Genomic DNA, 13,131 nt, shown 5'->3' with positions numbered 1-13,131 from the left:
ATGGATCTTATCAGACATACCAAACACTTACAGTTCAAAAGGTGATTTCACTGGTGGGCACATTTTCAGGAAAGGCACAGAAGTGCCTGTCAGGAACACGAAAGGCAGAGTATCAATGGGAGGATCAAGGTTTGTCTGGCTGGAGTAGTGTCAGCTGGGGAGGAAAGATGAGAAATTAAAGATGAAGAAGAGGGCTAGGTAATTCCGTACTTATAATTTAAGCCTATAGAAAGTTTATGAGTCACACATCCCCGCTTCTATTGTAATTACGCCCTATTAAATTAAAACATTGTGGAATGTAGGTATTCCTGTTTTCCTCAGTTCCTGTGACTTGTTGATAACTCATGCGTGATTTGGCTGGCCAGGAGTTATCTAGAAAGTAATACTTTAGTTATTGTCTTAATCTTTGCTGCCTACAGAGTTAGACTTTGTACTGAAAGAACTCACATGTATCTATGACTTCCAGAGAGGCTTACCAGAAACAACTAGAAAGCTAACATTGCATCCGGATGTAGAAGTTGATTTAACAAAACCTGCAGTATTAGAGGAGAAACAACTTATTCTAAACAAACATTCATAAAGTCAGTTCCTTTTTGTTTTTCTGCTGTGTTTCATTTCATGTTTTCTGCTTTGCTTTTGTTTTTATTTCTCTTTCGACACAGTTACAGCAGAAAGTTTTCATGGAGAAATCACACTTCAAATGATTTCATTTTGTTGGGTCTTCTTCCGCCAAATCAAACTGGAATATTCCCCTTGTGCCTTATCATCCTCATATTCTTTCAGGCCTCGGTGGGTAACTCGGCCATGATTCACCTCATCCACGTGGATGCTCGTCTCCACACACCGATGTACTTTCTTCTCAGCCAGCTCTCTTTCATGGACCTGATGTACATCTCCACCACCGTCCCCAAGATGGCGCACGACTTCCTGTCCGGCCAGAAAGGCATCTCCTTCCTGGGATGTGGTGTGCAAAGTTTCTTCTTCCTGACCATGGTGGGTTCTGAAGGCTTACTCCTGACCTCCATGGCCTACGACCGTTATGTGGCCATCTGCCACCCTCTCCATTATCCCATCCGTATGAGTAAAATGATGTGTGTGAAGATGATCCTAGGTTTTTGAACACTGGCAACCATCAACTCCTTGGCACACACAGTCTGTGCCCTCCATATTCCCTACTGCAGGTCTAGGGCCATTGATCATTTCTTCTGCGATGTCCCAGCCATGTTGCTTATTGCCTCTATGGATACTTAGGTCTATGAATATATGGTTTTTGTAAGTACGAGCTTCTTTCTCCTTTCCTTTTGTTGGTGTCACTGCTTCCTATGGCCGAGTCCTATTTGCTGTCTATCATATACACTCAAAGGAGGGGAGAAAAAAGGCCTTCACCACCATTTCAACACATTTAACTGTTGTGATGTTTTACGACATATCTTCTGCCTACGCCTATCTTTGGCCCAGGAATCTCTGCTCACCAACTGAAGACAAGATCCTGGCAGTCTTCTACACCATCCTTACCCCCATGCTCAATCCCACTATCTATAGCCTGAGGAATAAAGAAGTCCTGAGGGCTGAGACAAGAGTGTTTGGGATACTCTCTTTCATGAAAGAATAATAATGGCCGTCCCAATTCCCTTTTTTTCTTTCCTCTTTCCAAGTTGATTTGAACACCCTAGTGCAGGACTGTCCAATAGAAACATAACATAATTAAAATTTTTCTAGCAGGTACCTTCTTTTCTGGTAGGTACATTCATTTCTAGTAGGTACACTCTTTTAAAAAATTGTAAAGCTCCCACTTGAACCCCAGTTTTCTGGTCCTCCTTACTCTGCTACATTTTCACATTTTTGTTTACCACTTTTCACCTTCTAGTATGTGAAATAATAAGCACATTGGTTGTATTTACTGTTTATTTTCATTCTATTGTCATAGAATTTTCACTTCACAATGAGAGATCCTTGTTCTGCTCACTGGTGTAATCAACTGTATGGAACACAGCCTAGTGCATAGCAGTTGCTCAATAATGCTGGTTGAATATTTGAGTGAAATAATGAACCATGGAACTTAATTTTCTGTCTAATGCTTTTCCTAATTAGATTAAACTTACAGAAAATAAAATGTATAATTCTAAGACTTTCAAAAATAACAATTAATGAAATATTGTCACAAACTCAATATGTCTGTAATTTAAAATGCTATATTTTAAATGTAAAAAATGGAAGTATCATTTAGTCAGCATCAACCATGTGTCTTTAAGGATATATTTTACATTCACCTGTTTCGGTAACTTGTAGAAATTCAATTATAATTTATTAATTCTATATGTGGGGACTAGTAGGTGTTGATCTTATTTATTTATATTTTGACAGTGGTTTTTAAATGGTTACAATATAGTTATTTGTGCACCTCCTGTATGTGTAAAATTTCCCTCAACATAAATACAAACATATATACATGCAAAGATTAATATGTAAATTATAAAATTTATGAGTACATCAGTCCAGGTTTCTGTCTTTCAATAAACGGAATGATCATCAAAACAAATAACAAACGTTGAAAAATTATTTTCCATCTTATTAACAACTACTTAAGTTTAAATAAAATGAGCTAAGATTTTCCCTTTTGTAAAATAAATGTAAAAGTATGTCATTGACAAAATATAAATGATTTTTTATTTTAATATTTGTGAATATTGGGATTCTTCATAAATAAGAGATCCTTTAATGTTATTTTAATTCCTTTGAATAACAACAGTGGTGTGCTATAACTTAAGAGTTAGAAAAGATAAGAACCTTAATGACGTTTACAGATGTATTTGTAATTAGTCCTGTCTGGGTTTTTTTTAGTTTTTGAGACACAGACTTGCTCTGTCGCCCAGGATGGAGTGCTGGGGCATGATCTCAGCTCACTGCAACCTCAGCCTCCCAGGTTCAAGCAATTCTCAAGCTTCAGCCTCCAAGTAGCTGATACTACAGGTGGCACTACAACGTTAGGCTAATTTTTGTATTTTATTAGAGGCAGGGTTTCACCATGTTTGTCAGGCTGGTCTTGAGCTCCTGACTTCAAGTGATCTGCCTGCCTCAGACTCCCAAAGTGCAGGGATTATAGGCGTGAGCCACCCCATCTGGCCAGTCTTGACTGTTTTGATCTATGGTCTTGTAAAATTTCATGACACACATAGATTCAGACTTAAGGTCAGTGGTGCCTTGCATGAGCTGATCATAAATAAATTTACAAAATCAATAAATATTGCTGACAACTCAAAAATCAACATGTGTGTATCCGAAGTTTTAACTTTTGCCCACTCTCTGGAGTCATATCATTCTTCTGGTTTTGTTCTTTTAATTAATGACTTACTTTATTATTTTAATCCCATGTCCTACTGAATCCTCAATTCTTAGCAGACCTCCTGGCCCATTTTAGGTCTTATTAATTCCTTTTTATAAGAATGATTTACTTTTTTTAGTGGCCTTTGATGTAAAAATATTTTCAACTATGCACAAATTATCTTTCTCCATTTTTCATACTGGCTTTTAGATTTTTGAAAGTTCATATCATCTACACAATAATACCTATATTTTTTCTTCAGAAAAAGCAATCCACGATTTATGTCTTACCTCCCTCATCATCTTACTTCTAATGCCTTATGTCCACTATCATGAAGCACCTGAAATTTCTGCAACTCTTCTTAATGTCTCTTGGCCAATACTCCCATGATGATGGAATGATTATAGAAAGTATGTCTTCTAATTTACCCAGGGGTATTTCAATCTTGGGTGAAATCTGCCATTGTACGCAAAGAGGAATGCTCTAGTAATGAGTTTCTTAATTCCATGTTTGAAAGTGGAGAAAACATGTGTCACCTATCCTGTAGCTTATTCCCCATACATGCAACTCTTTGCCAAGGTAAAGTTCATTTCTCACCCATCTAGCTCCAATGATACCTTGTTAAGAATGCTAAATGTTGGCGGAAAAAAATGTAACATACACTCTACATCCATCTCTTTTCTATAAGCTTGAAGATTAATCAGAGACCATACTGTCCTCAGGATTTTGTCTTAAGGCTTTCAGTTTTTTGGATCTGTCGATTTTAGAAAATTCTTATGTTTTCCAAAAATCTGTTCACATGTTTATACATACTTAAAGTTTTATCATTTGGAAGAAGCAGTCAGGTAGTCCAGCCTAAAATTTAACCAGCAGACATTATACTTCATGTAAACTGAACATAAGAGAGCCAATCTGATTTGAGGAAACACAAGTTATGATTATAGAGAAAGAAATACAGGGTGACACCAGCATAAATCATGTATTTAATTTCCTACTAAGTTTAACACAAACAAAAGAATAGACCGCATTTTTTTCCAGATATATCATACTTATTTCAAATGATAACTGTCTGTGATTAAATGTCTGTGTGTGGGTGTGGGTATGTGTGTTTGAGACCTTAACATGTCTAAAAATGTCTTCATTTAGGAACAATCATTTAGGTTTCTTAAATTATTTAGCCAATTATTCTCTAACTTACAAAAAGCAGGTGCTAAATATTCTGAGTAAAAAAAGAATTCTCTAACTTACAAAATGAGATAATTTCCATAAACATAACTTAACATCTCTTACAGTTCTGAGGTCATGTTCTGGAATATTAAATACACCCCTCTTCAGTCTGATTCCTAGTAACAGCTGAATGCAGCAAAGTTGATTGGGTTGGTTGATTTGCCCTAATTCAGAACTGAGTTGATTCTGAAATCAGCGAAGTGAAGTGAAGTGACCAAGGTTTTGGCCCCCATGGACTTGGACACTGGAGATCAATTAGAGGAGAAAGAGGAATATCTAAGGGTTAGTGAATTAAGGTTCTACATATGAAGTACAGCAGTTGATCCTTCCGTCTTCTGACGGTAGAACCTGAGGAAATTAAGTATAAAATGTCTTATTCTGTTTTCACTGAAACGAGGTAATAGAAAAGGAAGAGGTCTTATCTAAGCACTACTTATGCAAACAGAAAAATATTTCACAAGAGTTGGTGAAGTTGTTTTCTGATTTCACCGTAAAGAGGATGACTAGCTGCAGCAGCTGTAAGGAACGAATATTATAAAGTGTTATCTGCTATTTCTTCCTCATAAATTCTGGCACATAAAGAAGAGATTCTCATTTCAGAAAGAGTTCTGGTTTAATGCAGGGACTATTGATCAGTGACATAATGTTATTGAAAGTCTGATAGACTTATCAGAACACAGTTTGATGTTTACATGTTTTCTGTAATATATGGAATGTTAGCAGAGGATGGTGTCACTATAAAGCTGCTTTTTCTCCCACTATACAAACTGAAGAACTTTGGACAAGGTGAGTCATGGTAATAGAATTTGTATGAGTTGATTTGGGTTTGTTTTAACCTAGAAAGCTATTTTGGAAATGTTGTTTTCCCATCATAAGGAAACTCTCTGCTGCACAGGGAATAGACAGTTCCACAACAAATTGGAAAAGCAAATGTAAATGTAAAAATGCAAAACAAGGTAACATGTACTTGTTAGTGTTGCACTATGTGTAGCTCTCAAACAATGTGACATTAATAAAGACAATTTCTCTGGGTCTGAGGACTCTCCATAGTTTACACAGGGACTGGACAAATTACAGTGACACTAAGGACCTGCTATGTGCTGAACACGCAGAACTCTGAATTCTCTTTACAGCTGCCCTATACATTGTTGCCGTTGAGGTAGCTGAGTCTATGACAATATGCTATTGGTCTCCTGCTGATTCTCTAAAGGAGTTTTAAAAGTGTTATGAGTTAACTATTCATAACATTTGCAAAATAAATTCAAGACCCTACAGTTGCTACATTTACGCTATTAGTTCCTATGAAATGAGGGCTTTTTTTTAACTCTATAAATTTCATCAATGTATCTTTTAGAATGAGAAAGAAAAAAATTCTTTTTCCTGAGGAATGCAAGCCCCCTTTAAACTATCAGGCCCAGAGAGACATTGAAATGTGGCTGCAGTCACATCTCACTCTTCCTTGAGCGAGGTAATCATCTTCTGAAGCTACGTGCTATGGGGGCTGCAGACTGACTTGTGTCCACTAGCCATGAATTAACCTATCAATGCCTATACCACATATCCTATAGTTAAATAATGCATAACCAATCACTGATCAACGTTGTTTCTGAAATCAGTGAGACTTTCTGACTAACAAGTTTAGAATTTGTCCCGTCTCCTGATTCCTCCCTTTCTTTACCTTAGAAACTTGGGTCTCTTCTTTGTTCTCCAGGGTACTTCCCAAGGAAGTGTTTCTGGGCTGCAGCCCTCAAACTTGGCCCAGATGCACTTTCTATATTAATTTGTCTCAGTGCCATTCTTTAAATCAACAAGAATGACCAAGGCAGTCACTAATCTTAGACTCACCTGGTAGCTACAGGAACAATATTTACCCAGCAATAATGTAACCAACAGAGTGATGCTTCATGTAATTCTGGTGCATTAAATAAGGTCCCATGTCTAACAAGGAAAGCTGCTGGACATCAATGGAAACAGATCCTAAACTCAAACTCCAATATTTCATGACCTAAAAGTTTCAAGTTTCAGATTCACAGGATCCTAAAAGTAGCTATTCTCTTCCATTGCCCAACAACATGCCACCTTTCCATTTTTGGAAACAAAATCGTTATTGTAGTAAGTGCCATAAAACAATCTTTAGCATACTCGGAGGCTGTGGTCTATGCAAGAAAGAATCAAAATGTCTGCCTTCAAAACAACTCCAGGATGGAACACATAAACTTAGACCCAAGTCAGCCTGTTCAGGGCTTGGTATTGGACACACCTCATGGGATCCTGCTGCCACATTTCTTCCCCTGGATTTAAACCTGGATTAAGTAAAGGAATTCAGAAAGGAAGACATACTTAAGTCATAAATCACAAATGTCCTCCTACTCACACTGGCTTTTCCAGTTGAATAGATTTGCAGGTGCTTGACTCTACTGTCACCTATGGTACTGAAAATCAGACTACAAGAACAAAGAGCGAACATCCTCTCTAATCTCCGTATGCTTCAAACAAGTCTGAAAATTTAAGTAGGCTTGATCTTTTGCAGCACAGCAATAATTACAGAATTTAAGTTGACTGAAGTGTTTTACACACAGGAAGGCATTTACCAAATAATTACTAAATTGGGGGTACTGAAATGACTGAAAATTTGAAGCTGCTACACAGGATCAAAATGTGATTCTATCACTAACAGTATTTGAGAAGGTTATTATTTACATCTATAAATACGACTTTAAATACTTGAAAACTGAAGATAAAATGCCTAAATTCACAGAATTTATGTTGTGGAAAGGTTGTAATAAATAACGTGAAGAAGAGTTGAAATAATTTATGGTACCTCAAAGACTCCTATATATAGTATAGATAAATAGACAATGGATAGGTAGATATGTACATACACACATACATGTGTATATGTGTGTGTATATATATATATATTTTTTATATAATTTACTGATCTGTTATATTTCCATTATACTACTTTTTGCTTCCAGCTGTGGCAAATACAATTAAAAAAAAATAAAATAAACCCACTATGCAATCTGTGAGGTTTACTATGTATAATTTACTTACATGAAGGAAAGAATATTGTATGCGAATATCCATGCATTTGATATTGAGTTCTGTAGGTCTTCAACATCTGAAAACCTTATTAGGGAAGAGAGAATATTTAAATAATATTTTAAAATTAATGTGAATCTTATCAGACTTACAAAACCTTTATAGTTCAAGGAGCGATTTGCATTGTGGGTACATTTTCAGGAAAGGCACAGAAGTGCCTGTCAGGAACATGAAAAGCAGAGTATCAAGGAGAGGATTGAGATTTATCTTGCTGGAATAGTGTCAGCTGGGGAGGAATGACCAGAAATTAAAGATGAAGAAGAGGGTTAGGTAATTCAGTACTTATAATTTAAGCATATAGAAAGTTTCTGAGTCATACATGCCAGTTTCTATTGTAATTATGCCCTATTAGATAAAAACATTGGGGAATGTAGGTATTCCTGCCTTCCTCAGTTCCTGTGACTTGCCGATAACTCATAAGTGATGTGACTGGTTGTTGCGGAAAGTCAGGGACCCCGAACAGAGGGACCAGCTGAAGCCATTGCAGAAGAACATAAATTGTAAAGATTTCATGGACATTTATCAGTTCCCCAAATTAATACTTTTATAATTTCTTACACCTGTCTTTAATGCAATCTCTGAACATAAATTGTGAAGATTTCATGGACATTTATCATTTCCCCAGTCAATACTCTTGTGATTTCCTATGCCTGTCTTTAATTTCTTAATCCCATCATCTTTGTAAGCTGAGGATGTATGTCACCTCAGGATCCTGTGATGATTGTGTTAACTGCACAAATTGTTCATAAAGCCTGTGTGTTTAAACAATATGAAATATGGACACACCTTGAAAAAAGAACAGGATAACAGCGATGTTCAGGGAACAAGGGAGATAACCATTAGGTCTGAATGCCTGAGAGCCGGGCGGAACAGAGCCACATTTCTCTTCTTACAAAAGTGAATAGGAGAAATATCACTGAATTCTTTTTCTCAGCAAGGAACAGCCCTGAGAAAGAGAATGCGTTCCTAGGGGGAGGTCTCTAAAATGTCCACTCTAGGTACGTCTGTCTTTTATGGTTGCAGATAAGGGATGAAATAAGCCCCGGTCTCCTGTAGCGCTCCCAGGCCTATTCGGACAAGGAAATTCCTGCCTAGTAAATTTTAGTCAGACAGGTTGTCTGCTCTCAAACCCTGTCTCCTGATAAGATGTTATCAATGACAGTGCGTGCCCAAAACTTCATTAGCAATTTTAATTTCGCCCCAGTCCTGTGATCTCGCTCTGCCCCCATTTGCTTTGTGATATTTTATTGCCTTGTGAAGCATGTGATCTCTGTGACCCACACCCTATTTGTACACTCTCTTCCCTTTGAAAATCACTAATAAAAACTTGCTGGTTTTGTGGCTTGAGGGGCATCACACAACCTGCCGACATGTGGTGTCTCCCCGGACACCCAGCTTTAAAATTTCTCTCTTTTGTACTCTTTCCCTTTATTTCTCAGACCAGCTGACACTTAGGGAAAATAGAAAAGAAGCTATGTTGAATTATTGGGGGTGGTTCCCCCAATAACTGGCGAGGAGTTATCTAGAAAGGAATGCTTTAATTATCTTCTTTATCTTGCCGCCTACAGGGCTAGACTTTCTACTGAAAGACCTCACATGTATCTGTGACTTCCTGAGATGCTTACCAGAAACAATTGGGTAGGGAACATTCCATTCAGATATGAAAATTGAGTCAACAAAACCTGCAGTGTTAGTGGAGAAACAACTCATTCTAAACAAACATTGATAAACTCAGTTCCTTTTTGTTTTTCTGTTGTGTTTCATTTCATGTTTTCTGCTTTGCTTTTGTTTCTATTTCTCTTTTGACACAGTTACAGCAGAAAGTTTTCATGGAGAAATGGAATCACACTTCAAATGATTTCATTTTGTTGGGTCTGCTTCCCCCAAATCAAACTGGTATATTCCTCTTGTGCCTTATCATCCTCATATTCTTTCTGGCCTCGGTGGGTAACTCGGCCATGATTCACCTCATCCACGTGGATCCTCGTCTCCACACACCCATGTACTTTCTTCTCAGCCAGCTCTCCTTCATGGACCTGATGTACATCTCCACCACCGTCCCCAAGATGGCGTACAACTTCCTCTCTGGCCAGAAAGGCATCTCCTTCCTGGGATGTGGTGTGCAAAGCTTCTTCTTCCTCACCATGGCAGGTTCTGAAGGCTTACTCCTGACCTCCATGGCCTACGACCGTTATGTGGCCATCTGCCATCCTCTGCATTACCCCCTCCGCATGAGTAAAATGATGTGTATGAAGATGATTGGAGGCTCTTGGACACTGGGTTCCATCAACTCCTTGGCACACACAGTCTATGCCCTCCATATTCCCTACTGCAGGACTAGGGCCATTGACCATTTCTTCTGCGATGTCCCAGCCATGTTGCTTATTGCCTGTACAGATACTTGGGTCTATGAATATATGGTTTTTGTAAGTACAAGCCTCTATCTGCTCTTTCCTTTCATTGGCATCACTGCTTCTTACGGCCGAGTCCTATTTGCTGTCTATCATATGCACTCAAAGGAGGGAAGAAAAAAGGCCTTAAGTACCATTTCGACACATTTAACTGTTGTGATCTTTTACTATGCACCTTTTGTCCACACCTATCTTCGGCCAAGGAATCTCCGCTCACCAGCTGAAGACAAGATCCTGGCAGTCTTCTACACCATCCTTACCCCTATGCTTAATCCCATTATCTACAGCCTGAGGAATAAGGAAGTCCTGGGGGCCATGACAAGAGTGTTTGGGATATTCTCTTTCCTGAAAGAATAATCATGGCCTTCCCTACTCCCTTCGTATTTCCTCTTTCCAAGTTGATTTGAACACCCTAGAGCAGGGTTGTCCTATAGAAATACAACATAATTTAAAATTTTCTAATAGGTACATTTAAGCAGTCAAATAAATTTAAATAATATATTTAATTCAAAACAATGCTATAATTAATATTAATTTTAACAACATAGATGTTAATTACATAGTATACATTGTCAGTATGTTATATGCAATATATTATAGTATGTCTGTACATATATTACCATTAATGTAATAATGCTTATACTCATATATTGACATAATTTCTACATGTAACAACACAAAATAATTAATGTGCTTTTACTTTGTTTTCATTCCAAGTCTTCAAAGTCTTGTGTTTATTTTATACTAGAGTGCAGTACAGCGTGGGCAAAACACATTTGAAATGCCCAGTAGTCACATGGCGTCAGTGTCTACAGTGTTGGACAGCACGGCCTTAGAGTATCCAATCAAAAGTTTTCAGAGTTTTTTATATATGTGTGTGTGTGTGTGCATATGGTGTATAAAAATGTATCTTTGGTATATACAATTTTGCTGATGGGCTGAAAAGTAACAAGCAAAACTCACACGCTAAAGTAGTGGTTATGTGTTTCTCTACCTGTTGGCTCATTTTCAGAATGTGCACATTTATTGTAATTGCCATCTGGAGTCCATTTTATCCTAACATCCTTTAATAAAACTATTCAGGGAGACCTTATCTAAGTTATGATTTTGCTGATTTCAATAAAAATATTGAGATCAAATAATCTGAAGAAGAATATAGGAACAGTTTACATTCGTGTATACATACCAATTAATAAAATTATTTAAATAAAGTTATCAAAGTTATTTGTACTTAAACAAATTATTTACATAAAGGCAGGGAGACAATGACAACAGGGTAGAGACAACATGCAACATATAAAATGGAAATTGGGATATCAGGCTTCAGCTATGATTTGTAAAATATATACATGACTTTGCACAGGACGAAATCCTATGTTACTGTATCGAACATTGTGTTTAACAAAAGTTTTACTACTGTTATTTTACTAATTCACTTAAGTTACTTCAAGTCTATCAATGGTTGGAGTTATGGAGGGGTTTTATTTTTGTGGAAAACATTGAGACTTATAGTAATACATCCCTCTCATTTATTGCCCAAATTCAAGCTCCTAATATCTTTCTCTAATTTCTGACTACCTTCTTAAGTGTTTTCATGTCTTCAGTCCAGTTCTAACTTAGAATATAATCTACTCATCGCCATTTGAGTTATTTGTCTAAACATAGAGTTGATCTTGTCATTCTATAATCTATGTTTCCTGCTAGATTATCTAAATTTTGGAACCTTACTTTTTTAATCTCATATCCTATGTTTTTAAGGTGTGCATTGTGTCTCCCTTTACCTGTTTCTAGGACTCACACTCACTACCACAGTCACTCTATACCTCCTGCGTTTCTCTGTAGCCCTCCATTTCCCTGCCTATCTGAACCTTATCACAGAGCATTTCTCACTTCTGGAAAGTTCTATTTTACGTAGCTTATGACTATCAATCTGAATCCCACATAATCAGTAAACATAATTCAAAATTTACATCCCATCTTCTCTTATGCATAGCTGATATCTCTTCCCCCACACTTCTACTCCTGTTGTACTTGTAACATTTTATTAACACTTATTCATTTCTGTCTGTGTCTTCTTTTAAATTGAAGCTCATGGAATATTTTATAATTATAATAATTAGGATTAGAAGGCCAACTAATATTTAATTACTGTAAATGCATTTCCTGCATATATAACTTAATCTTCACAACACTATGGGGTTCTGATATTAGTTCCATGTTGAGTGAGCACTTCGAGGCTTGGTGAGGCAAAACAAAGAAACAAGAAAAATCCTGCCTTAGGTCAGAGAACTTGGAAGGGAAGAATACAACTTAGAAACCAGTTTTCTTTGAATCAGAGATTTGGCTCTTAGTCTCCATGTCACTCAGTCTCTGCGTGAACAAGACCCTCATCATTCTGGTCTGAATATCCCCACAGAATGAAGCACTATGACATGCAATGAGGGGTGCATTTATTTGTGGTATGTTATTTATGTTTATTGGTATACAATGCAAGTTTAAGGGACTTGTGATCATGCCACCTTACAGATCTAGGAAAAATATAAACAGATAGTTTCTCTACACAGAGTTAGAGTTCATTATTTCGAATTTTCTTTTACTTCTTTAAATGGGCTGTCGCTCATTCAGGGAGATACATTCCTCACTCCATGACACATCTTACTCCTTTTTTCTAAATTCAAGAAGAAAACCTAAATTGTTCTGCTCTGAATATGACCGCTAGGAATAATTTTTGTGTTTTGATTTTGACTTTTTTTTGGAGATTCTACCACTGCTTTGATGTTAAGGAATCACCAATGTTATAAATCCTTATTTAGTAAAAAGTATAATATATCCTCATGTATTCTGGAGAAATTAAACATTTTGACCAGGCTTTGTACAAAAACAATAAACCACAATTGTGATATAACACTGAGCATAAAAAATGGCTCCAGAATTTCTGCAAGAAAAGGCAAATGGAAGAACTTCTCCAAGCAAAAGCAATTGGAAGGCTGGTGAAGTTCATTCAAGTTAATTAACAAGAACCAGGGGCGGAGCAAGATGGCCGAATAGGAACAGCTCCAGTCTCCA

The 13,131-nt window shown here is 37.0% G+C and overlaps 1 protein-coding gene and 1 pseudogene across 1 annotated transcript; both read left to right on the top strand.

The window, feature by feature from the left end:
* LOC105533140 lies at window positions 1-1,612 on the top strand (annotated as a pseudogene).
* A 7,871-nt stretch (window positions 1,613-9,483) lies between these two features.
* LOC105533134 (olfactory receptor 2L13) lies at window positions 9,484-10,422 on the top strand. The gene has a single exon (XM_011971477.1). It carries the CDS (start codon window positions 9,484-9,486, stop codon window positions 10,420-10,422), a length of 939 nt encoding a protein of 312 aa, XP_011826867.1.
* Window positions 10,423-13,131: the final 2,709 nt, after the last annotated feature.

The sequence above is a fragment of the Mandrillus leucophaeus genome, unplaced genomic scaffold (assembly GCF_000951045.1).
Source record: "Mandrillus leucophaeus isolate KB7577 unplaced genomic scaffold, Mleu.le_1.0 Scaffold1227, whole genome shotgun sequence".
In the NCBI taxonomy this organism is placed as follows: domain Eukaryota; kingdom Metazoa; phylum Chordata; class Mammalia; order Primates; family Cercopithecidae; genus Mandrillus; species Mandrillus leucophaeus.
Note: the sequence above shows the minus strand (reverse complement) of the source record. Positions and strands in the feature narration are given on the sequence as shown.